The sequence below is a fragment of the Sus scrofa genome, chromosome 1, assembly GCF_000003025.6.
Source record: "Sus scrofa isolate TJ Tabasco breed Duroc chromosome 1, Sscrofa11.1, whole genome shotgun sequence".
Classification (NCBI taxonomy): Eukaryota; Metazoa; Chordata; class Mammalia; order Artiodactyla; family Suidae; genus Sus; species Sus scrofa.
Window position 1 is genome coordinate 66,472,131 of NC_010443.5, and position 27,886 is coordinate 66,500,016.

Genomic DNA, 27,886 nt, shown 5'->3' on the forward strand with positions numbered 1-27,886 from the left:
GATTCCTAGTCCATCCCACTTCCTCCTCCCCTTTATTAACGAGATAACTAAAAATATAAACATGGGACATTTGATATTACAAAGTTCTTATTTTTTTCCATTTTTGGCCATACCTGTGGTATGTACAAGTTCCCACAGCAGCACCTGAGCCACTGCAATGACAATGCCAGATCCTTAACCCACCAAGACACGCTAGAACTCCTCACAAAATTGTTTTGACTATTCTTTTTTAGGTACAGCAGGACTTTCATAATTTTTTAAAGACCCATTATCTTTTAGGATTACATACTGAATAATTATGGACAAAATGGTACCTTGGATTTGCTTCAAAATAATATGCATATTGGAGGAAGTGGTGGGAGTTTAGACAAAATGAAATTGGCTGTGAATTGATCATTATTGAAGTTTAGTGACAGGGTACACGGAAGTTCACTGCAGTATTTACTTACTCTTGTATATGCCGTTTTAAAATTTCTACAATAAGAGGTTGAAAGCAAAACTACAAGGCATATGTATTTTCAAAATAAAAAGGTCTTAGAAATATAGATAAGCTTAAAGGAAAAATTAAGTCATATAAAATATGCCATATAATTCACTCTGCCCTTCAAACCCAAGCCCAACCTTAATTCCTTTAGAACCCAAGCCCACTTAATTCCTTCAGACCTGAGAAGAGCTTTTTTCTTATTTCATAAGCCTAGAAGACCTATGTTTGTCACTAGGACTTACTTTATAATCTCTCCAGCTTATTTGATACTCTCCACAAAAAAGCAGAACTCTAAAAATATGTTTATAAACCATTTGAAATTACCCACTTGATAAACTACAGAAGACTTTAATACTTATCCAAAGGAAGAAAGACTCTCAAAACACAACATAAGGCAGAATCAAAATAATAAATTCGAGACACTAGTTGATATAGCTGGAGAATTTACTTTTATTCTTGCAGTTTTATACTAGCAAGTCAACATTTAATTTAATAATCCATTGTTTACAACTGATTTATAAAAAAATTTAATCCTTAAATTGTACATCAATATCCTATGACTCCAAATTTTATTTATCACTCTCCTTCAAGTCTGAAGAAAATGATCACGTAATTTATTAAGTTCCACAGACAGCACAGTCCCACTGACGAAACATTTAGTCTTAAGTCCTACACTCATATGAGAATTAAGAATAGCCAGTATCAAAAGTGGCATGAAACCTGATTGTGTTCCTGGCTCAGGATACCTGTAATAAATTGGTGAGTCCACACTAAGACACAAAAATAAACTAGGGTGTGTATGTCATATAAAAAACTTTTCACAGTAGAGTAAAAATAACATTAAAATGTTACCAAATTTTCAACCATATTACCGTGTTTTATCCAATCAGCTTTCAAAATGCCTGATTAAATGAATTAAATGCAAATACTTTATGTACCATTTTTTTAAACATTTGCCCAGCATTTCAAAATGGTTAAGGAATTAATTATAACTTTTAAAATGTCAAAGTATGCTATACATATTGCACTTTTCTGCTAGGCTGGGCTAGTATCCTCCATGGCAAGATACCAAAACTACTGAATAAAATATACTTTAAAATCAATAGGTACTTCATTAATTTCCCTGAAATTATCAGTATCATTACTAAAACCTTCCATGATTTTCCAAGATTTGATTCCTTAAATACAGTTTTAAAGTTTAATCTAAGGAGGGGGGGAAAAAACCCTCATATATTTGATTTTATTTCCTTTTTTGGTCGTTTAATGACCAAAGAGAATTTTAAACAAATTATGCTTCATGTTTCCTGGTTTAATAAAAAGCTACAATTTTTATTATCCAAATTACAAAAAATTATATGAATCAAAAGCTATTAATTTTCAAATGTCTGTCTGTCTGTAGGTCCCCTTAGAATCTTTCCAAACCTTTATAAACAATAGATTTTAATCAATTAGATACTAGAGTCAAATTAGGTAAGGAAAACTTATTTTGCAAAAATAAAATCACTTCCCAATATGCTTGACAGAAACAAGCTATTCATTTTCATTTGTGTTCCACTGACGACATTACTGAAATCTGTCCAATGGTTTATTTCCAACTGGTCCACTACGGAATTCTTCCGGAATGTTTTAAGATTGGCTGTAGCTAGAGTTCTGACTTCCATTTGGACCCTGCTCTCCTTCACTGTTCAAGTGGGGAAGAAAGAGATTTCACACCAATTAAAAGACTCATTGGCAACACCCTGGTAAGCCTACTAATTTTTAAAGTTAGTTATTCTGTGACACAACTCTACAAAACAAAGACACTCCCGATTGAAAGACAGAGATGTGGAAAAATTGAAATCCAGAAGACTAACATTTGGTTTTATGTTTTTATTCTTATATAACTTAGTGCCCTCACACATAACAAGCATTCTGGAAGTTAGTGACCATATACACTCAAAAGCTTAAATTAGGGTATGGGATTTCGTTGTCATTACAGGTATCACTCAACATAGAGATTAGAGTTTCTTCTAAGACAAATTTCCTATAAAATTAAATTGTACATATAAAATCTTATTCCTACCAATCATGAAAATCAAGAAATATTCTTCCAAAAAAAATTATTGTCCAAAGGTAAAATAAAACCATACGTAAATACAGCAAATCGTTGTAACCATGTCATAAAGAAATATGGTAATTTCCTGTGAAATGCTGAATATTTAAAATAAAAACTAAAACTGAAAATACCAGTAACTGTGGCAAAAGGATTATTGCCTTATCTTGTCCATCATCATCTTGCAGCTTCAGGCCCTGCCACTAGTGAAGAATCACTCAGGGAATTTCTGCAAAAAATGCATCCAAAGGTAGCTGTTTGAATGACTGCCTTAAACAGCTCCTTGTATAAAAGTATTATTTTTTTCCAAATGGTAACACTTACCTATCACATCTGCAAATCTATCTTAATATTATATAACTTAATTATTTTCTTGATAAATGATTAAGGTAGGTAACATTCCTTTGTTTCCCTTTTGACCTTTATTCCCTACCCCGAACAATCTGATGTACAGCAAGAGCTGAGAACCACAGAACTTAAACCAACTCATCCTATTTAAAAAAAACTAACACAAACAAAACCCCCCACCACAACAAAAAACCTTTTTAGCACAAGTGACTCATACTTAGTGAAATTATGTTACTGTGTGTAACAGATCTTTGCGTCACTCAAAAGCCAAAATTCTTTATCTTTTTAATATCAGATAAATCATCTAGGTTTTAGAAAAAATGCTACTGAAATTTATAAATAGGATAACAGCCCGTGGTGGTGGGGGGAGGAGAAAGATGGCACAGAGTCAAACTGACATGGAACTACTACAGAATTCTTTATCCTTGAATTTCAGAACTTGTCTATCTCTGTTCTGTTTAAGTTATGTACAGTATATAGCCATATGTTGAGGGATACCTGTAATAGACCTGCCACTGCATTAGGAAAAGCTACTTAATAGATGATTATTAATACTGTATTTTTTAAAATGAGACATTCTCAATCTATCAAGTCACAAGAAAAAAAATTAACATGAGTCATGAAGTTTTGGAAAAAATTTTACGAAAACAAAACGTAATCTATGAAAAAACATGATATGTATATAAAATATACAAGTAAATAAAATCAATATATAAAGTCTACAAAGTACCTGTTTGGAGGAGGTTTTGGTTTCGGCATCTTACTAAGGATAGTTGCCATCTCTTTCCTCTCATCAAAATTCTTCCACTGCTCATACAGTTTTAAAATAACCCTGATTATTTCCAAAATCTAGAAGAAAATATTTGAAAAGTTCTCTACGGCAATATCAAGCAACACTTAGTATATAAAGAAGACATATCACGTATTAGATATCCCTCAGAAAACAGTGAAAAGATTGCCCCTGTCCTTCAGCTTAGATTAGACAATCCTGATAAATGTGAAAGCACTATTTTTACCATACAGCAATTTCGGCTTTTACTCCTAACCTCTCATCTTTAATATGTATACCTGGTCTATCCTTATCCATCTCCGCAGTTAGTTTCCTTCTATCTATTGATATCTTAAACCAAACCAAAATATTGAGGTACTAAGGAACAGAGGTCTAGATTATGAAGAGTATGCCACTACAGAGTATACTCCTCTAATAACAATCATTTCAAATAATTTAGTGGGCAGTAGTGCACAAAAGACTTTGTTCTGATTCTCTATTAACTACGCTACACATGAGTGAAGGTGCTCAAAAACCAGCAGCTACAAATCTCTCAAATCTGCTTTCCAAATCTGCCCTTTCTTCACCTGAGTAGACCTAACCTTGGATTGATTCTAGAATATTTCAGCAAAAAAGGTAGAAAAAAGGGCAAAAACTACTTTGTCAGGAGATAGGCTGTATTACAAAAGTTTACAGTAGTATTCACTAGGTCACTTGTCACCAGGCAGCTTTTAAAACAGTCCCAGGAGTTCTCTGGTAGCTAAGGATTATGCATTGTTACTGCTGTGGCTCAGGTTTGATCCCTGACATGGGAATTTTTGCATGCTGAGGGCTCGGCCAAAATATAATCAGAGCTAAAATAATCCTTGGAGTTCCCATCGTGGCTCAGTGGTTAACGAATCCGACTAGGAACCATGAGGTTGTGGGTTAGATCCCTGGCCTTGTTCGGTGGGTTAAGGATCCAGCGTTGCCCTGAGCTGTGGCATAGGTTGCAAATGAGGCTTGGATTCTGAGCTGCTGTGGCTGTGGTGTAGGCTGGCTGCTACAGCTCTGATTAGACCCCTAGCCTGGGAACTTCCATATGCTGCAGGTGCAGCCCTAGAAAAGACAATTAATTAATTACTTAATTAAAATAAAATAAAATAAAATAAAATAATCCTGGCAATTAGAGGCTGCTTTGCAACCATCAAACCCTAAATTTACCATTCTATTTAAGCCTAAACTGAAGAGAAATATAACCTAAATAGTCACATATTTCTTAGCGTTTCTTTACCAAAAATATTCTTAGCCTGGCTGACATCATGAAATTTGAGTCTCATGGTAAGTAAGTATAACATTAATTTTAAAATGTTCAAGTTTACATTCAGTCAAGGAAACTTTAAAAATTACCTTCTCCATGTCCACAGAAAGCTCAGCAAACCACTGTCTGGCATCTTTCTGCTGTACAACACAGGCTACATGCAGGCAGGCTGGAAAGAAAATGAGACAAAGGTCCATGTTTTAAGTGCAAACATGGAATGCATGGACTCACTTAAGATTTTAAAAGTCACCTAAAACTTTATGTGTATTTTCTTATATTCCTTTTAATATTTATATAGATTCATGTAACAGTTACCAGTGATCACCCTATTAATTTAATCTTACATATAGGAAAAGTTATTGGGCTACATATAGTAAAGTTCTCCCCACTGAGAGCTAGTCATGGTGCGGTTGCCTTGAGAGTCAGGGCATGTCAGAGAGGAAAAAATCCACTGAGGAACTATAGCAGGAAAGGATCCCTGAACAGCAGTACAAAGCAGTGGTGAAAATGCACCCAAAAGTCCATGTGACAAAAAGAAACAAAAATTTAGCAATCAAAACACTGATAAATGTCAACAACACTGACTATGTTTTGGTATTTCAATTAAAAGTAGCAGTCCCTCTGTTTTTTAAAGTTATTAACATAAGATCAAGTTAGGTATAAACTGGGCACACTAGCACAGAGTTTGATGTTATAATCAAATAGAGCTGAGGGGAAAAAAAGTAATATACTCCACACAATGTAATTATATACATTATTTACAACATAAACTAACAAAGATAGTGAAAGACTCAGAGGCAACAATCTACATCATAAATTTACCTAATATAATTCTCCCAACCAGCCTGGCTATAGTGATCCCACACAAAGTTGTTAAGTGTTATAGTCCCTAGTCTGGTTACCCATAAGACTTTGCTAAGAAGGATATTCTAGGCAAACAGCAACTCAAACATGAACTTACATACTGGCTGCCCTATGTTAAACAAAGCTGTAAAGTAAGGCTTAGGTCAAGGACAGATTGAGATCAAAAGACAAATTATAAAAACATGTAATTAGGGAGTTCTAGCTGTGGCACAGTTGGTTAATAATCTGGCTTATCTCTGTGGCAGAGCAGGTTTGATCCCTGGCCTGGCGCAGAAGGTTAAAGATCTGGTGTTGCTGCAGCTGTGGTGGAGGTCACAGCTGCAGCTCAGATTTGATCTCTGGCCTGGAACTTCCACATGCCATGGGTATGGCCAAAAAGGAAAATGAATGAATGAATGAATAAATAAATACAGGTAATGAAAATACAGTGGAAAATGACATAAGTCACACATAAAGTAAATTAGGAACAGAGGAGACATTCTAAACCCAGACTGAGGTGATACAGAAAGTGCCACTAACAAGATAGAGGAGTCAGCTTTTTAAAAAAGTGAACTGGGGAGTTCCTGTCGTGGCGCAGTGGAAACGAATCCGACCAGGAATCATCAGATTGCGGGTTTGATCCCTGGCCTCGCTCAGTGGGTTAACGACCTGGTGTTGCCATGAGCTGTGGTGTAGGTCAGACGCGGCTCGAACTGGCGCTGCTGTGGCATAGGCCAGCAGCAACAGCTCTGATTAGACCCCTAGCCTGGGAACCTCCATATGCCACAGGTGCAGCCCTAAAAAGACAAAAGACAAAAGACAAAAAAACAAAAAACAAAACAAAAAAAAAAAACCCAAAAATGTGAATTGGGAGCAGAAATGGTAAAAAGAAGGTGTGAATTTTATCCAGAAATTGGGAGGAGCACTGAAAGATTTTAATAGGGGTATAAATCCTGCATTTTATTATTTTATTTTATTTTTTGGCCTCGCCTGCAGCATGTAGAAGGTTCTTAGGACGGAGTTCCCATTATGGGTCTGTGGGTTCTGAACCTGACTAGTATCCATGAAGATGTGGGTTTGATTCCTGGCCCTGCTCAGCAGGTTAAGGATCCAGCGTTGCTGTGGATGTGGCATAGGCCAGCAGCTGCAGCTCTGATTAAACTGTAACCTATACCACAGCAGTGACAATGTCAGATTCTTAACTGCTAGGCCACCAAGAACTTCCAAATTCCGCATTTAAAACAGTTCTTTAGAGCTCAGTTTCTCAACCTTGGCACTACTGACATCATGGTCTGGATAATCTTTTGAGACTGCCCTATGCACAGCAGGATGCTTAATGACATTCCTGGGATTTACTCACTAAATGCCAGGGGCATGCCACCCCAGTTGTTATAACCAAAACCATCCCATAGGGAGCAAAATTATCCCAAACATCCCATAGGGAGCAAAATTATTATTGAGAACCACCAGCCTTGCTCGAGTGTGGAGAATAGGCTGGCTCTCTTAGAACAGGGACACTGAGAACAGGGATGCTAGAGGCCAATTAGCCAGGAAGGAGACTGTTCTAATAACCTGTATAAAAATGAAGATGGTGGAGTTCCCATCATGACTCAGCAGAAACAAATCTGACCAGAATCCATGAGGATGCAAGTTTGAACTCTGGCCTTGCTCAGTGGGTTAAGGATCCAGTATTGCCATGAGCTGTGGTGTAGGTTGCAGATGCATCTCGGATCCCACGTGGCTGTGGCTGTGGACGGCAGCCACAGGTCCAATTCATCCCCTAGCCTGGGAACTTCCATATGCCATGGGTGCAGTCCTAAAAAGATAAAAGACAAAAAAAAAAAAAAAAAAAAGATGGCTGTGAGATTATAAAGAGGAAGGCACAGCAGGTACTGGTTATCAACTAGATTAGGTATTGAGGAAGATGAAAGATCCTAACTACTGGGATATCAGGTTTCCAACTAAGGCTACTAACTAGGGCTATTCATAATCCTAGCAAAGATACTAAAAAGAGTTTGTTTTGGGCAAACTGATGAGTTCAGTCCTAATCATGAGCCTGAGGGCCAATGAGACGCCAAAAGAAGCTATCCAAAAGGCAGAGATTGAAATAAAGACCAGCTCATAGAGTTCCTGTCATAGCTCAGTGGAAACTAGTATCCATGAAGATGTGATTTGATGCCTAGCCTCGCTCAGTGGGTTAAGGATCCAGTGCTGCTGTGAACTGTGGTGTAGGTTGCAGATGCAGCTCAGATTCGACCCCCAGCCTGGGAATGTCCATATGCCAAAGGTGTAGCCCTAAAAAGATACACACACACACACACACACACACACACAAAAGATTAGCTCAGGAGCAAGATTTTGGTTAAATAAGATATTTAATTGTCTTAACACATAAGAGATAGCAGAAGCCATGGGCCTCAGTGAGACCACCCAAGAACAAAGACAGCAGAGATGAAAAAGATATGGTGCACATCTCCTATCCATGCAGACAGATCCCAGCATTTCTTCCCACTGAACCCAGATGCCACTTCAGAATCCTTCCAAAAACAGTATTTCCAGGGCACTTCCAGTACTGTAAAAATATAACCTATTTGCCACCCTTGATGTAAGAAGGCTGAGAAACATTAACATTTAAGGAGTAAATGAATAGAGAAACCAATGCAAATAAGTCCGGACTTGTAAAAGAATAGGGGGTGGGTGTGGAAATCAAGATAGTCATGGAAATCAATAGACGACAGAAAGGGAATAAAAACTAACAAGTGCGTAATATATGGCAGGAATTATTCAAAAGATTTCTCATTTAACTATTTAACTCTTGTAACAACTCACTCTATACCAAGTCTTTAGTACCCCCCCTTTACAATTAAGGAAACAAACTCAGAAAGGTTAGATAATTTTCCCACAATTGTAGAGGAAGTAAAGTTTAATTTAAACCTGGACTATCTGACTCCAAAGACTGTTTCTAAGCCATGACAGTACTGCCCTCCACAGATAAAAGAATGGTGGCTAAATTCCCCTCCAGCCAAAGCATTATGGCCCACAAATAGTCCTTCACCTGACCTCTGAGAACCTGAATGGGCTCAGGAGATGAAAGATAGGCCTAGTTATTTTATACAAGTTACAACCAGTATTAGCAGGCTTATTTCTTTTTTTTTTTTTCTTTTCTTCTTTGGTCTTTTTAGGGCCACACCTGTGGCATATGGAAATTTCCAGGCTATGGGATGAATACAAACTGTAGCCGCCAGCCTACACCACAGCCACAGCAACAAGGAATCCAAGTATCGTCCGTGACCTACACAACAGCTCATGGCAATGCTGGATCCTTAACCCACTGAGCAAGGCCAAGGATCAAACACGTGTCCTCACGAATACTAGTCGGGTTCATTACCACTGAGCCACAAGGGGAACTCCAGAAGACTTAATTCTGAACTTCTCCTAAATAAACAAAAATGTTCCATTGAGACACTGGTTAAAATTATTTTAAACAATTTCAAAAAAAAAAAAAAAAACTTACCACAAAAGGGGGGTGGGGGGACAATAATCCTGATTTTTGACAGATGCAGTTCATATTATTGAAAGTTCACATGCAAGGAATAGTCTATTACTCCAAGGAACATAAAAACATAAAGTACAATAGGGTGAAATTTCTTTTAGGATGACCTAAATAGGTTTATAACAATTTAACTAATAAAGGTACACCATGTTTACATACCTAAAGCTATCATGAAAGGAGGATACAGTAGGCAAAGATCCGTCCTGTAGGTATCATTCACTATCCTCCTACAGAAATGAAATTCATACTATTACTCAAAGTAGAACTACCTCATATGATTGTACATTTCCCCCCAGAGAGAGCCAAATGAATCCGACAATGAATAAGCATATTTTAATGAATAAAAATGCATCTAAATATATTTAAAAATTTAAAACCTCACAATAAATTTTAATAGGATAAACATTTTTCAGATTTTTCGAAAATTAGAAAATCAGAGGAAATCAGAAATTATACAATGAACTAATATATACGTTGAATAGAACCAAAATACTCTATTTAAAGATTAATATCTTAATTTTCATGTAAAATCTTTTTCACAAGAATCAAATTTTAGGGGAAATAGTCATCAAATAGATAATTTAAAGATCTTTATCACTTTAACATTTATACCAATATAGTTATTAAAATTCAACTAGCAGATACTTCACTCGACATTAAAATATTGTGGGGCACTAGTTTAATTACTTCAAAAATACTAATCTTCATATGTAGTTATCAAACCTTCCTAGCTGATAACATGTTACACTATAAATAACTTCTGTTCTAATTACCATGCAAGGGGCAGCAACATGTCTTCTTGGCCCATGTCCTGCACATACTGGAGCAAAGGTCTATAAGGATGATACACTATCAAGCAACAATCCTAGAAACAGTTTAAAAAATGTGTATGTATAAAAACAGATTGATTATAACACAAAAACCTTATCATTACCCAACTGATTTTCAAAATATGTTTTTCTAACTCATGCTTGCTTCCCTCTTATTCTCTTAAGCAAGCAGTATGGCAGCCCTAAACTCTACTATAATAGTGAAGGCAGTGCTCTCTCTGGAATATACCTTGGTAAATCGGTTGGCAGTCAGTCAGCATCCATTCCCTTAGAGACTCAAAGTGTCACATCTGCAACACACTGAAACCTCTTATTAGCCTATAAATCCGTAATTCCCAACTGGAGGAGCAGAATTCTGCCAAAGACATAATCTATCTTTAAATAACACCACACACATACACAAATTGTGCAAATAATTTACAGTGGTTTAATGTCCTGACTGGTTTCCTTGTAATCCTCTTATTATAGTTACTATAGAACAGAAAAATTCTCCCAACCTAAGTAGGATATACAAACTATTTTATAGGCTTCCAAGAGCATGTAGATGATGATGCTACTAGGTACTACCATTTCACCATCACATTATTATTTGGACGGTTTTAAAATGAACCTCTTTACAAAACATTTCTTTAAATTTATGACTTCACTACATTTGAAAATATGTTTTACTTTATTAATCACAAGAAAGAAATATACTTACCATTAATTCTAAAAGATAGAATTCACATTCTAATATCTGTTAAAGAAAAAAAAAGACTATAAACGTCAACATTAAACGAAATCAGATGCATCTCTTATCTAACACAAGAATTTACAGACATTTATCAAACATTTTTAGGAGTTCCCGCTGTAGCACAGTGAATTAAGAATCCATCTGCAGAGTCTCAGGTCACTGGAGGTGTGGGTTTGATCCCTGGCCCAGGAACTTCCATGTGCCATGGGTGTGGCCATAAAAATAAAAAAAAAAAAACTTAAAACATTTTTACTAATATTTTTTAAATCAATAAACACAATAGCTTCTATCAGAATGGATGTATGCAATAAAGCTACTTTTTGCTATTACACCATGGATTCAAATATCACTCCTTATAAAGAAAAGTCAGCCTCATAAGCATATTACTTTTTATTTAAAGTAACCTGTGTAAACTTCAGATTTTCCACTACACTTTCCATTCAACAAATGCAAAAATACATTAATCTCCACCTAAATGTTATGCTTGTTATTATAATCAATCGTAGAGAATACTGAAACAAAAATACAATTTAAATAGGTGGAAAAAGAACATGCCTATTAAAAGGCAAAAGAAACTCATCTTCTAAAATAATATAAAATTTCAAGTATTTTTTTCAAACTGTTCCATCATAGTAATTCTCAACCCCAGTTGCACATTAGTAGCACCTGGAGCTTTTAGAAAATACTAGTATCCAGGTTTAATGCCTGAAAATTCTGATTTAGCTGATCTGGAGAGTCTCTGACATCAATTTTATTTGAAAAATTCCCAAGGTGAGTTAATGGGTACCCAGGGTTGGTAGCCACTGCCATTTTTTATGTTTTGTTTTTTTTTCCCCCAATGGTAGAAGCAATTTAAATTTAACTTAGAAATAAAATCCATATTCCTGTAGAATTTGAAACTGCCATTTAGAGGAGACTACTCAGTTTATTCAAATATAAAATAGAGCTAGATTATATACAGCTGTGACAAGTAGTTTTATTTTATACAATATACTTACATGGTTCATCCTATAAGGAAATTCCTTTGGAAAGGCATATGAAAATCTAGTTTTTACTGCAGAAAAAAAACAAACAAAAACTTTGAGAAAATGGTAAAGTGAATGAACACAACACTTCTTTAACATACTGTAAAATATTAGCAGTAGAACTAAGTTATTTTTAGTAGGTCTTGAAGATGCTTAGGGATGCAGATTTTTTTCTGTTTTCATGCGAGGGGAAAGGCTGAGTGGCAGGAGGCCCCAGGTCCCTGTCTGTATTACAATTAGAGAGTTTCAATTATAGATTTAATATATAAGAAGGGTTCTGCTCCTTAAAAAATTAAAGAGAATGGAATAAAAAAATCACTGGTATTTATAATTTCTAAAATCTTTCCAGCTCTAGAATGGTATTGCTCTATTCTTCAATAATTTAGCTTAGAAAGAAAACAAGTTATCTTTGTGTTTTGCAAGTATATATTTGCATACATTTGTAAATATATACAAATGACCCTTAAATACACATTTGAACTGCATGGATCCAGGCATACACGGATTTTTCTAAGTACTACATGAACCAAGGCTGTATACACAGATTCAACTTCTTAGAGAGTCAGCACCCCCTAACTCCTGAGTTGTTCATGGAGTAACTGTACATATAAATATCAGAAGGATAATACAACCAATAAATGTTAACAGTGGTTCTGTTTGAGATTTAAGGATTTTTACTCATCTGAACTTTCATCTAAGGATTTTTTTATAAGAGATATTTCTTTATCAATTTGGAGCTGTAGCTGTCGGCCTACACTATAGCCACAGCAATGTGGCATCCAAGCTGCGTCTTCGACCTACACCAGAGCTCAGGGCAATGCCGGATCCTTAACCCACTGATCGAGGCCAGGAATTGAACCTGCGTCCTCAAGGATACTGGTCGTTTGTTCCCTGAGCCACTATGGGAACTCCCTATCAAGATACATACTTAAAAAAAAAATCATGACTATATGTGCAAAGGTCTCTTGACTTTCTTATATCACATACAAATACATACACACACAGTTACCACTCGTATAAGTCACTAAGAAATTACAAATGAAAAAACTGTTACTCAACCCTTGATCTCCTCAACATGGTATGAGTATATACAATTAAACACTATTTGAGAAAACTGAATTCAAATCATTATGATACAATATTTCATTGAATAAGTAACTCCTAACAAGTTCTAGAAGATCTGTTCTGTGATCCCTTCCATTTGTACAAAGTCCAAGTGACTTCATGGAGATTAAAAATAATTTCATTTATTATATGTTCTGTAGTTTCCAAAAGTTAGTACCTTGTAAACTGAATATCCTAACCACTAATTTATATAGGTAACATCTACCAAGATTTGAAACCTAAACGACTTCAACTTGACATTAGGAAATTTCTATTTAACCTCTCCTCTCTTCTCCATTAGTTTCTGAGTTTTACAGATCCTTTTGATGTAAGCAAGATGTGAAGTGTACAAGCAAAAGAGGCACTTACATAACGTTAACGAATCAACAAGGTTAAATTATTTACCTCTGTACATAAAGCAAATCTACATTTCTAACCCCTGGACTTTGACACCTAATTTACTGAAATCAGATTTACCTGATGCTTCAACTTCTCTCCTACTCTATGATAAAACTGCTTTTCATTTTGATTTTCTACCTCCTAATTCTTTTCTTCTGACCCGGAGGAAAATTCATCTCTCCTCTCTATTGCTACCCCTACCACTTCTGCATTTGCTTTCACCTACTTAACTGATACTTTTTTTTTCTTTGTACCTTTAACCATTCCTTCTACAATAAATTTGTTCCACCACTTACCCATATGCTCAAATTTCCTTTAAAAGCAAAACAAATAACCTCTACCATATTATATTTCTCTGACTTTTAAAAGTAGACTTTTAATTACACTGCCACATAAGAACTCAATGAGAAGGAAGCTGTCTGCAAGCCAGGAAACAAATCATGGCCATAGAACTATTCAAGACAGGCACTTTGATCTTGGACTTCCCAGCTTCCAAAACTGAGAAATAAATGTCTGCTGTTAAAGCCACCCAGTCTTTGGTATTTTGCTATAGTAGCTGGAGCAGACCAAGACACCATCTTCACCTAGTATCCCCAGTCTACTTTCTATCTATTAATTTGATCACTCTAAGTGCCTCATAAGTGGAATCATAGAGTATTTACCTTTTTGTGATTGGCTTATTTCACTTATTATAATGTCCTCAAGATTTATCCATACTCTATCACTTGAAAAACTTCAAAATTTGTCTGTTTTACTTGACTTACACTCTCCTCCATTTCACCTTACATAATTCTGCTAGAATCACCTTCCTAATGCACAATTCTGACATCACCCTCATATTGAGAAATAAAGCTTTCAAAGGTATTGCCACTGACAACAGAACAAACTGCACTCACTAAAGACCATCTATTATTTAGCCTTAGACAGACAGGGCCAGTTTCTACTATCTCATTACCCACTATTCACTTTATGTAACTCATTAGCTTTGTGTTTGTTTTTATTTTTGTCTTTTTGTCTTTTCAGGGCCACATCCTCTGCACATGGAGGTTCCCAGGCTAGGGGTCCAATGGAAGCTACAGCCGCCAGCCTACACCACAGCTCTCGGCAACACCAGATTCTTAACACACTGAGCGAAGCCAGGGATTTAACCTGCAACCTCATGGTTGCTAGTTAGATTCGTTTCTAATGCACCACGATGGGAACCCCTCATTAGCTTTTCCTTATTTTTCTTTTTTTGTTTTTTTTTCAGGGCCACACCTGCAGCACATGGAAGTTCCCTGGCTAGGAGTTGAATTGGTGCTGTAGCTGCCACTTACGCCATGGCCATAGCCAGGCCAGATGCAAATCACATCCGTGACCCTGGGACCTACACCACAGATCATGGCAACGCCAAACCCTTAATCCACTGAGCAAGATCAGAGGTCAAACCTGTGTCCTCATAAATACTAGCTAGGTTCATTACCGCTGAACCACAACAGGAACTCCCAGATTTTCCCTATTTTTATTATTTTTTCCTTTTTTTTGGCTGCAATGCTGGGCCAGGCATTGAATCCAAGCTGCAGCTGCAAACTACACTATGACTTTGCAGCAACCAACACTGTAGCTGCAGCAATGCTTGAGCCTTAACCCGACTGTGCAGGGCCAGGGATCAAACCAGCATCTCCACAGGGACAAGCCAGATCATTAACACACTGCATCACATTTTTTAACACTAAAAGTAATGTCCTAAAGACAATACTATTTTTTTTGTTGTTATTTAGAAATTTTTAGCCAAATACATTAGGCATAAAGGTGACCTCACCTCAGAAGATTTAATAGACCCAAATAATCTATCACAGGTCTCATAAACTGAAAAACAACTATGTCCTATGGAGCTCTCTTTAGAATTATATTCTTTTTTTTTGTCTTTTTGCTATTTCTTGGGCCGCTCCCGCGGCATATGGAGGTTCCCAGGCTAGGGGTCTAATCGGAGCTGTAGCTGCCAGCCTACACTAGAGCCACAGCAACGCGGGATCTGAGCCGCGTCTGCAACCTACACCCCAGCTCACGGCAATGCCGGATCGTTAACCCACTGAGCAAGGGCAGGGACCGAACCCGCAACCTCATGGTTCCTAGTCGGATTCGTTAACCACTGCGCCACGACGGGAACTCCTAGAATTATCTTCTTAAAGCAGGATGTATCTGTTGCACTTACATACAGAAGTAGCAGCAGAAATCAATCTTGTATTTGAGACCACTCCAAATTCCTAGAGAAAGAAAAGCAAATGCGATTAGATATATAGTAACCCAACGAATCTAAGTATATCTGAGGTCTATTCAAAACAATAGTATTTCCTATGTTCCTCTGATGTTTGCAGTTTATCTACCTGCTTGAGGAATGATGTACTTAAATCTCTAAATTGGGAGTTCCCATATTGGCTCAGTGGAAACAAATCTGACTACCAACCATGAGGACGCAGGTTTAATCCCCAGCCTCGCTCAGTGGGTTAAGGATCTGGTGTTGCTGTGAGCTGCGGTATAGGCCAGCAGCTACAGCTCCAATTCAACCCCTAGCCTGGGATCCTCCACATGCTGCAGGTGCAGCCCTAAAAAAACAAAACAAAACAAAAAAAACTCAAAAAACTACATTTATTAACTTTCCTTAAAATTACTACACTTTAACATAAATGTCTAAAAAACTTTCTAATTTTGGAGTTTCCATTGTGGCTCAGTGGTTAATGAAACCAACTACGAACCATGAGGTTGTGGGTTCGATCCCTGGCCTTGCTCAGTGGGTTAAGGATCCAGCATTGCCGTGAGCTGTGGTATAGGTCAAAGATGCGGCTCAGATCCCAAGTTGCTGTGGCTCTGGTGTAGGCTGGCAGCTATAGCTCCGATTAGACCCCTAGCCTGGGAACTTCCATATGCTGTGGCAGCGGCCCAAGAAATGGCAAAAAAAAAAAAAAAAGACACAAAAATAAATAAATAAATAACTTTATAATTTAATATTATTGAAAGGTATCAAATTAGAAACCAAGCTTTTAAGTAACAAGGCCAGCTTTAAGCACTGAAATTAGTTTCAAGGGTTTTTAGATTCTACACTTAATTGCTAGAATAAGTTTTGTGGGTTTTTTTGCCATTTCTGGGGCCGCTCCTGCGGCATATGGAGGTTCCCAGGTTAGGGGTCTAATCGGAGCTGTAGCTGCAGGCCTACGCCAGAGCCACAGCAACGCTGGATCCGAGCCGCGTCTGCGACCTACACCACAGCTCATGGCAATGCCGGATCGTTAACCCACTGAGCAAGGGCAGGGATTGAACCCGCAACCTCATGGTTCCTAGTCAGATTCGTAAACCACTGCGCCACGACGGGAACTCCTAGAATAAGTATTAAGTATGCTTCCTATTCAACTGAATCTGGACTGACAAACAAATACTTCAGACCACTTAGTAATAAAACAGTGAATCTGTGAAGAAAATAAACTTTAATATTGCCAAAAGAACACAAAAGACCATACAAACAATTATTATTCTTTTTGGAGCAGGAAGGTAAGAATGATTTCAGATGTCGGAGTTTCCATTATGGCTGACTGGGTTAACAACCTAACTAGTATCCATAAGGATGTGGGTTCAACACCTAGTCTCACTCAGTGGGTTAAGGATCTAGTGTTGTCACAAGCTGCACCACAGTTTGCAGATGTGGCTAGGATCCTGAGTTGACTGTGCATAGGTTCCAGCTGCAACTCTGATTCAACCCCTAGCCTGGGAAATTCCATATGCCAAGGTGTGACATAAAAAGAAAAAAAAAGAGGGAGTTCCCGTCGTGGCGCAGTGGTTAACAAATCCGACTAGGAACCATGAGGTTGAGGGTTCGGACCCTGCCCTTGCTCAGTGGGTTAATGATCCGGCGTTGCCGTGAGCTGTGGTGTAGGTCGCAGACGCGGCTCGGATCCCGCGTTGCTGTGGCTCTGGCGTAGGCCGGTGGCTACAGCTCCGATTCGACCCCTAGCCTGGGAACCTCCCATATGCCGCGGGAGCGGCCCAAGAAATAGCAAAAAGACAAAAAAAAAAAAAAAAAGATTTTGGATGTCACTTCCCATTTCCTTTTTGAACTTAATATACCATCACTGTGAAAATAACTAAAACAACTTATTTTTGTTTAAACTTTTTAGGACCATTCCTGTGGCATATGGAAGTTCCCAGGCTAAGGGTTGAACTGGAGCTGCAGCTGCCAGCCTATGCCACAGCCACAGCCAGGCGGGATCCAAGCCGTATCTACAACCTACACCGCAGCTCATGGCAATGCTGGATCTTTAACCCACTGAGCAAGGCCAGGGATGGAACCCAACTCCTCATGGACACTAGTCAGGTTCATAACCCCCTGAGCCACAATGGAACTCTCTAAAAATAACTAAAATTTATGAGGTGTTTCATCTTACATACAGTCTCATTTCATTTTACTAACTTTATAGGATTACTAAACTCTTTATTTTAAAGCTGAAAAAAAATCAAGAATTGGTTCCTTATCCAACAAAAGAAACTAAACCATATATAGTTTATTCAAAAACCCACAGTGGTGGGGGGAGACGGCACCTGTGTATGCCTGTGTATATATTTATATTTACATTTAAACCTCAAACTGTAATAACTGAAACTGGAAATTAAATGCCTGAGACATCTTTTTAATGTCTTTCAATACAATTTTCACACAAGCAGACAAAACACAGATAGATTTGGTCATAAAGATAAAAAAAAATGCTATAACTGAATATGAAAGGATACATTTTTTCCTAGGGATAATTCTTTACCTTAAAATTCTTAAAGCAAAAGCTTTCACTTAGTAAATCATAAAATAGGGTTATACTCAGCAAGTCATGTAGCAAAAGATATTGTTACAAGGATATAACTAGGATAAAACTCCAAGTTAATTTATAAAAGTAAAAGTTTATAAAGATTTGATCTTGGTTACCCATATTGGCTGTCCTTCAGCCACATAAAATTATATGGTGATATTTGGGAAAACCACCCCATAATACAGACCTTTTACAATCACTTTCTTAAAAAACAACAGGGCTGGTTCTGCCTCCTTAAATTACCACTTACAATTACATTCAATATTAAAGGAAGCAATTACTATTCTGAAGACATCATCTAAAAATAGAAACATAATACATAGGATTCATATTACCTAAGATAACATGAATTATTATGAACACCAGTCAATACGTGCTATTAGTACCTGGATTTTAGCTGAGCTCTCTCAAAAAATACTGAAAGGGTAAATAAAGTGATCCAAGATTTGGTCTCAGCTGCAGGTTCCCATCTCTCTTCTCTTTCTCACCTAATTTCTCAACCTTCACAACCCAAATTATTCCTTGCTAGAAGGAGTATATCTGCAGCTACTCTGGTTCTCCTAGGCAACCAATCATTAGGAGGCAGGAAGGAAAAACAGCAGGACATAGGACACATATGGAGTTTGAGAAGGAAGAACATTCTCAAGTTATAGTGGATAAGCTGTGGCAATTATGAAATACTCCTTAGAACCAAACAATAAATATCTTAAAGGTAGTAAAGCAAAGCAGTTAAGAGTATGGGAGGAGTTCCCGTCGTGGCACAGTGGTTAAGGAATCTGACTAGGAACCATGAGGTTGCGGGTTCAATCCCTGGCCTTGCTCAGTGATTTAAGCACTGAGCTGTGGTGTAGGTTGCAGACGTGGTTCGGATCCCTTGTTGCTATGGCTCTGGCATAGGCTGGAGGCTATGGAATTAGACCCCTAGCCTGGGAATCTCCATATACTGTGGGAGTGGCCCTAGAAAAGGCAAAAACAAACAAACAAAAAAAAAAACAAAAAAACAAAAAAAAGGAGAATAGGATTAGAAGCTAGACTCCTAGGGTTAAAATACCCTGTCACTTATCAGCTCCTTAATCTTTTTGTGTCTCAGTTTCTTCACTTATAAAATGATATTACAAATATATACCCCATAGTTTGTTATGAGGATTAAAATATTTGTAAGAGGACTTAGAATAGCACTTGGCACATAGTAAAGTGTTACATAAGTGCTTTTTAACTGAATATATAAAATAAAGATATGCATATACTTCTTTGATTTTGTACAAATTTCAATATTTTATGTAAATCATCATCTTATTATTTTTACACAGGTAATGTGAAAACTGGGTTTAACCAATACCGTTGACTGTACTTTGATGAAGAACAGAAAATTAGTTCATACCTCTACTTTGGATGCCAAAAACACACATGTAGGAGCCATTAATACAGGATCTATACTTTTCAGAGAATACCTAAAAATACAATTAATTAAACAAAGTTAAGCAATATTCATAGACCAAACACAAATGAAAATAGAATTCATACAGAAAACATCTATATGGGAAAAAAATCAGGCCAACTCTATAGCAAACACATGATTTACTTACATAAGTTTCATCCTCATTACATAAGAGTTTCAAATACATGATATTTTAAATACAAATAACAGTCCCAAAATAACACAGCCCTACCTGGCATAGAATCTCTTGAAATAGACCGTAGCAGTGGCAATAACTTGTTGTCTTAATTTAAGATGTTCACCTAATGCTTGGATAACTAAAAGAAAAATAATAATAATAAAATCTGATATCAATATAATATTAACACTGAACAATAACTTCCATGCAGTTAAATCATGACTATATTCATTTTTAACAAAGAGAAAAATTTACACATGCTATAATGCTCTACGTGGATCACAGTGGTCTAGTACTAGGATTACAAATTTGTTAAGGCTAAATGATAGGTATTTCCCCTCTTATCAGACACCCATCAGTTTTACAAAGTTCATAAAAAATCCAAAATGAATCCTCAAAACAACAGAGAGGTAGGTTTGCATAAGAGTGAACTGAGGCTTAGAAAGATCCTGGACAAAGCCACCACATGGCACAGCAAAGACCTTCTAATTCCAAATACCCTTCTCTCCAAAGCAAACTTGTAAGATAGGAATGACCAATACAGGATGTCAATCCAAAGAATTATTTATCCTCAAAGTACTTCATTTTAGCCAATCTTAAACTGGGTTTAATGATGCATTATAACTGTTTAGGAAGATTAACACTTTTAGATTGTCTTGAGTATCTCTGACATATAAGTCACTTTAAAAAAATACATTTAAGTTATAAAGAGAATACACATGTTAAAAAAAAAATAAAGGGACTAAAACAGTCACAAATTACTACAGAAAAACACCTTAGTTCAGAGTTAACCAACTATACTATTTAAACCAATTTAAAAGAAAAAAGTTTACCATTTGTAAAAAATATCTGTAATTTCCAATACTCTTCTTCTGAGAGAAACTTTAAGTCCTTTTGGCGTTCCTTCAACAGATCTTGTTTATCCAAAATCCATTGCAAACTAAAAGAAGCAAAGATTCAGACAACCTATAGAAAATCAACTAACAAAGTCACAGAAAACATTCTAAGAATGAACAAGTTTTAGTCTTAGTACAAAATACAAAAAGTAACCTTGAAAGATGTTTTTCACATTTCTTGAAACTCTGACGTTAGAATTATCTCACTAATAAGTGTAAATTAAATGTGCCCTGAAAAAAAAATCTGCTCTAATCTTCTCTTCCTTCTCAGTCTGTCTTGTCTCTCTTCCCACTCCCACATGTCACTTTTATAGTGTATTTCACTGATTCTAAGACTCTGGTATCAAGATGCATCTTTGGTGATCCTAGCATTTTAATAAGCAGTAATGTTTACACTTTTCTGGTGATAAATAATGGTGACATTATTTGACACCAGGTGATGGTGGCTTAGATTTAAAGTCTATCTTTTTTCAGTTGTTCATGAGTAACTAAAGTAATTTTGCTACTTCACAAATTCCAATCATGTTAAAACCTGCTTCAAAATTTATTATACTAGAGTTTCCCTTGTGGCTCAGCTGTAATGACCCCAACCAGTATCCTGAAGATGCAGGTTCATTTCCCTGGCCTCATTCAGTGAGTTAGAGATCCAAGGATCTGGCATTGCTGTGGGCTGTGGTGGTTAGGTCGCAGATGAGGCTTGGATTCTGAGTTGCTGTGGCTGTGGCATGGGCCAGCAGCTGCAGCTCTGATTTGACCCCTAACCTGGGAACTTCATATGCCACAGGTACGGCCCTAAAAACCAAAAAAGAAAAAGAAAAAAAGAAAAAAAATTTGATCACACCAAGAGCTTCCTCCTCCTCCTGCCTAGTCTAATCTATATTTAAAAAGGCATGCAATTGACATGATCCCCCAAAATATTCTGTAACATGCTTTTGTCACTCAGTAGGTAATGGGAGTTTTACGTGAACGAACTTGTTATTCAGCATCATTTTAAATTGTTGTACGATATTATGGATGGATCAGTATTTGTTTAGTTAATCCCTATTGATAGGCATGTAAGTTACCATTTTTTTTTTCACTATTACAAGTAATACTTAAATGAACATCTTTGTAATTCATCCTTGTATATTTGAGTAATATTTGGAATAATTTCCTAACAGTAGTAGGTCAGTTTTGCTGGTAGTTTTCATATGTGTTGTCAACTTGCCTTCCATAAAAGTCACACCAATTTCCATTCACAGGAGTGTCACATGAGTGTGTTTTAAAATACTTAAACCTATGGGTTACTGTCAATCTTTTAAATACTTCACAATTTAAAGGCAAACGAGTATCTTTTTTTTTTTTTTTTTTTTTTTTTACTTCTAAGGTTAACATTCTTTCAAGCCTTTATTGGTCAAATACAGTTCTTTGATACACTGTAATTCTAACAACCATTTTTCTCATGGAATGGTCATCTTTTTTTATGATTAAGGCATTCTTATGACCTAAAATTTGCATATTATAGATAAAAATCATTTCTTTGTCAAATATACCCCAAACATTCCCCAAGTTAGGCATGATCTCTCAATATTTAATGACATGTAATACAAAAATCTGAACCATGTATTTATTCAAATCTACATATATTTTACTCTGATTTTATGTTTATCAAACATGCAAAGACCTTCCCTGACATGAAATAATAATAATAAAAAAATTCCTTAATTCCCTCACATTTTCTTTCATTCTTTTTTTTTTTTGCTTTTTAGGGCCACACTGGTGGCATATGCAAGTTTCTAGTCTAGGGGTTGAATCAGAGCTACAGCTGTTGTTGGCCTACACCACAGCCACAGCAACGTGGGATTCAAGCCACATCTGCAACCTACACTACAGCTCATGCAACACTGGATCCCCGACCCACTGATCGAGGGCAGGGATCAAACCCATATCTTCATGGATAGCATCCTCATGGATACTAGTCAGGTTAGTTTCTGCTGAGTCACAAAGGGAACTCGTAATTCCGTCATATTTTCTAATACCCTTAAGGCTCTTTTTCTTTAAATTTGTGATCCAGGAGTTCCCGTCGTGGCTCAGTGGTTAAAGAACCCAAATAGTATACACAGGACGTGGGTTCCATCCCTAGCCTTGCTCAGTGGGTTAAGGATACTGTGTTGCCGTGAGCTGTGGTGTGGGCTGGCAGCTACAGCTCCAGTTGGACCCCTAGCCTAGGAACCTCCATATGCTGGGGGTGAGGCCCTAAAAAGACAAAAAGAAAAAAAAATTGTAATCCATCTGAAATTTGACACAGGGTGTAAAGTACAGATCCAGCTAAACATTCTGTCAAATGGTTATCCAAATGTCACCAAAGAAATTCCTGATGTGTAATTCTATTCTTATACTTGAATCTTCTTTAAAATTTCCTATTTTTAATTTTGTGTAGTTGTTGTTCCTATGCCATGCTATTTTAAAACATAAAATTAAGTAATTAAAATCTGGTATGGGAGTTCCCACTATGGTGCAGTGGGTTAAGGATCCAGCATTGCTGTACCTGTGGTGTAGGTCACAGCTGCAGCTCAGATTCATTCCCTGGACTGGGAACTTCCATATGTCATGAATGTGGCCAAAAATAAATAAATGTAAATAAATAAAATATAGTATGAAAAAAAAAATCCCTTGCTACTATTCTTCGGAAATTTTCTGGTAATTCTATTATAATTCTTATTCTAAGACCAAACTCTAGAATTATTATATCAAGCTCTAAAAACAAAGTTCATTCAAAATTTTGGTTGCATTATATTTAAAGATCACTTAGAGACAAATGATCTTACAATGCTAGAAGTCAAACTCCACTTATTAAAATCTTTATATTCTTCCACAGAATTAAAAAAATTTCTTCCTATAGGTCCTATACATTTAAGTTTATTCTTGAGTATTTTACATTTTCTGTTGCAGTTTTAAGGTTTTTTTCCCAACATCATTTTAAGACAGCTTTCTATTTTTACATTTTTGAACTGGCTGTGTTATTAAACTTTTATTAATTCTAATAATTTTTCAACTAACCGAATTTTCTAGTTAATTTTACCTTTACATATTGATAATTTTGTCATGTTTATATCTCATTTTCCTATCAATTAGCTTGATAGTGGCATATTTGGAACAATGTTGTAGAGGCATACTAATTTTCCACCATTAAATACCTCTTGTTAATGCTCTGATATGATTTTATCACATTAAGAAATCATCCTATTCGTTTTTAGTAAGAGCTCTAATAATGAATGGATGTTGAATATTATTGTCTTTTTAATGCCCTCACTGTTTACTAACAGACTTCCTAGTATTGACTATATTTCTGTAATAAAATCCATGTCAGTTTTTTATACTTCCAATGTAACGTGAGACTCTTTTGATAGTAGTTTCTATTTGCATCAATATTCAAAAGTGATTGTTTTTAGTGCTACCTTTGCTAGATTTTATCAGTGTTATTGCGGCTTCATGAAGAGAACTGGAAAGCTTTCTTTCTGTATGGACTGGAACAACTTCAACAGCAGATCTTCTTGAAAATGGGAAAAAAATTTTATCCATGAAATAATGTAGGTCTGGAGTATTTTTTAAATGAGTAGCTCTTTGGTAACTTCCTTATCTTGGCTTTCAAATTTATTTTGAAAATGGACATTATTATTCAAAGATACATTTGGGTTTAATTTTCTCATTATTAATTGTTTTTTAGGCTAGCATAGTTTAGTCTACCATGTTGGTTTTCCCTCCCAAAGAACCAGCTCTTATAATTTTTATTTTCTCCCTTTTAATATATAAGTATCCATGTTATCTTTATTAAATCTATTTCCCTTAGGTTTATTTCACTGTTTCCCTTTAACATTCCTAAGTAAAATATTTAATTTTTATTATTTTTCAGTTATTCAGTATGTTAATTTTCTTATAAATTTGGCTTTGGTCACATCCCAGAGATATGAATATATATTGGCCCCATTATGTTATTTCCTTGATACTATGTAACTGTATTTTCAATTTCTTCTTTGATATAATAAAGTATCCAGAGTTGGTTTTGTAGTTTTAATTTTTATTACTTGTTCATTACTTCATTCAGTCAACCAGCAAATATTTAGTGTCCTTCTAGTTTTACCACATCATGGTCAAAGAAGGTGTTATGTTCTACCTTAACTTTCCAGAAAATACTTTGATTTGTTCTGTTTCAGAATTATCATTAATTTCTTTTCCACAGTCATTATATATTTTTAAACAGATAAGTATCACAGGCAAATATTTTAAAGTTTTTCCTCACAGCATGCAGTATGGAAGATAAACCAAGAAACATCACATATCATCAAATTTGATATTATGCTAATTGTAAGATTTCACTATTATTTCATGTGCTACTAAGAAAAAAATTGTTATGCTGATTGCAAAAATATTAAAATGGGTAATTTGAAGCCATGAAAAATAGTGTATATCATGTCAATTTTCCTCCCTCACCAAAATCAACAACAATATCAACAATAGCTTTCATATCTCTTTGTTCTTCCTGAACTGGTTGTTTTGTCCTTTACACTTGTTATCTTTTGCAGATCAGGGATCCCGGATTTTCAAGGGTTTGAGTCCTCCAGGACTAATGGAACTGGCAGGCAAAAACAGTTTCAAAAAAGCACATTTAATATTATAATAATGTTATATTTGAAAGGTGAAAATACAATTGGTTTTATAAAATGGATCTTGGCACCCTTTTGATAGACCAACAGCGAATGAAAACAGAGTGAGAATGCTTATCAAAAGGAGGTAGGATCTTTTTTTTTAAGGTCTGTGAACTTCTGATAATCAACAGCTAGTGACCTGTCAATTCTCTCAGTTTTTTTCAAAGCTTATCAGAACGCCTCTTCCTCACTATCTAAATTTTCCGTATTTTAATTTTGTCCAAATTATTTCAGTGAGTGAAAACAGTGCAAAATAAAAATGTGATCAGAAATAAAGCTTCTTTCTATACCATCTCATCTTCACGTAATCACTTTATAGGAAGAAAGCCTGCTTTTCTGAAAATAGATATCAAAGCCCATTGTTTCTTTTTTCTAGGTCAAACGGCTAAAAGACGGAAGGAACAACATAGAAATCCATCTTCTTCAAACTTAAAATTTAGTTACTAATGCTCTCCTGGCATTAAAAATTATTTGCACCATATCATCTTTATCAGATCTGTTCATTTTTCAACTACACAATGCAAAGTCTAGCCAATGTTCAATTAATCCCATCATCCTCTTTCGTACATGCTTAAAAAAACTTATTTAGGGAGAACTGTTTTCAATATTACTCTAATTCTTCCATGGTACTGACAGACACAAAAACTCACGAAAAAAAGGTTAAAGATATTGGCAAAGTCACTGGAAAATACACTTATTAAACAGAACATGAGGCGCAAATAAGTTCTGAGAGCATTTGCCCTATACCTTACAAACATAAAACTCCACCTAGGCTTAAGGTAGTGGCAGGAAGCGGTTAGTGAGCAGAATGACAAAAGATTACGATGCCAATCCACTGAAGAGATACCAGGCAAAAGGGAACAACAGTCCTCAAGAGCCAGTCTCATAGTTCCGAACTGTGCCACACTTGCAAAACCTTTGCCTACCCCATCCCAACTGCCGCCGGCCTGGTTCCTCCACCCACACCCCCTCCACCCCGCCTCCGCCGAGCTAATCCAAGAATCCGAAATTAAACTCTCGAACCTTCTTTCTCCGGAGACAGGACCCCCCCCCCCCCCGCGAAACCCGGCCAGGGGGCGGAATGAGGAGAGTCGCCAGAGAAAAGCGCACCTCGCTTCCGGCTGCCGCCACCTCCCGGGAGACTCCACCGAACTTGGGACAGGGATCCAGGCCAAGGAGAGTCGCAGGCCCGGTCCACACCGCCCCCCAACAAGAGCCCGCCCTGGACGAGAAGACGTAAGATCACTTACTAATGGGAGCTCTGCCAAAAGTTCCCTGCCATGGAACACAGCTTGCCCTGATAAAAAAGCACCAGCCGGTGGAGCGGCCCACAGAGCGACCATAGACCCAGCCCAACCGGTAACCGCGCTCCTCGATCTAATCTGCTGGGCTCGCTCCGCGGCGGCGACGGTGAGAGGAAGAGGATGGCACCCTATTCTCTTTGCCGCCGGCCGGCAACACTCTACTTTGTAAACCCGTTCCTATGGATAAAGGTTCCGGCCTGCCCCGCGACAGTGGAAGAGGCTGGCGGGAAGGAGACAGTCTTTGGGCGCGCTGAGATAGGCGACGGTAACTGGAAGGCTCGCGGCTCGCGGCGGTCGGGAGCCTCTCGCGAGAGTTTCGCGCCGGTTCCGGCTTAGAATCAGTGGGTTCCGGCCTAGAACTCGGGCGGCTCGGTATTCTGCAGTCGCTGCTCTTTGCGGGAAGGGCATGGAAAAGGGGAAGACGCTGCTCCCCACCCCAGTTCGGAGCAGACTTCCAAAGCAGTGCGGTGGCTTTGTAGTGAAGTATAAGATTTCCTGACTTCAGTTCCTTTTCTTGCTTTTGGCAAGAGAAAGATTATTGTAGCCTCAAGGACCTACCAAAACCGAGCTGCACCAAGCCAGATATGTAGTTAATGGAGTTCTTTTGGAGGGAAGCACAAACTTTTAGAGCAGCAGTACGTTTTTTTTTTAATGCCAGAGACTGACAGCTTTGTGTGTTTGTGTGTGTACCAAATAGAAACATACAACCAAAACAATCATTTAATTTTACGCAATTTCTTTTATCTTTGTAACATTGCATTTATTGTAAAGCTGCTAATTGAATCATTGGACACACACGAATAAAGTTTTTCACGGATGATCAGTGTTCCGAGGAAGCTCAAGACAGTATTTTTCACACAGTTAGGTTGTGGTGAAATTGAATATGATATGCATTTTCCTAGATAAAAATATCAGGTATATCAGAAATATCAAGGGCATTTATAATTTTTGATTCAGTTACATATGTATATGTGTACTTGGTCAGGATGTGAAATGAAATATATATATATATATATATATATATATATATATATATATATTTTTTTTTTTTTTTTAGGGCTGCACCCCAGGCGTAT

At 36.8% G+C, this 27,886-nt stretch overlaps 1 protein-coding gene across 5 annotated transcripts; it reads right to left on the reverse strand.

Moving 5' to 3' along the window:
- CCNC (cyclin C) lies at positions 492 to 27,624 on the reverse strand. 5 transcript variants are annotated; one of them, XM_021088738.1, is made up of 13 exons: positions 26,757 to 27,101; positions 20,759 to 20,865; positions 19,980 to 20,064; positions 19,691 to 19,760; positions 15,675 to 15,726; positions 11,951 to 12,006; positions 10,920 to 10,955; positions 10,163 to 10,254; positions 9,549 to 9,616; positions 5,083 to 5,162; positions 3,655 to 3,773; positions 2,711 to 2,805; positions 911 to 2,165 (listed from the first exon to the last, which is right to left on the reverse strand). In XM_021088738.1, the coding sequence occupies exons 1-12, from the start codon at positions 26,786 to 26,788 to the stop codon at positions 2,754 to 2,756; spliced, it is 849 nt and encodes a 282-aa protein (XP_020944397.1). In that variant the 5' UTR covers positions 26,789 to 27,101; the 3' UTR covers positions 911 to 2,165; positions 2,711 to 2,753.

Excerpts from the sequence above, each read along its gene's own strand:
- CCNC (XM_021088671.1), bottom strand. The coding sequence starts at position 26,849 with ATGGTCGCTCTGTGGGCCGCTCCACCGGCTGGTGCTTTTTTATCAGGG. Across the intron at positions 10,956-11,950 it reads TTCCTTATAGGATGAACCAT|ATATTAGAATGTGAATTCTA; the intron begins GTAAGTATATTG and ends TTTCTTTAACAG. Across the intron at positions 10,255-10,919 it reads TCTATCTTTTAGAATTAATG|GATTGTTGCTTGATAGTGTA; the intron begins GTAAGTATATTT and ends AACTGTTTCTAG.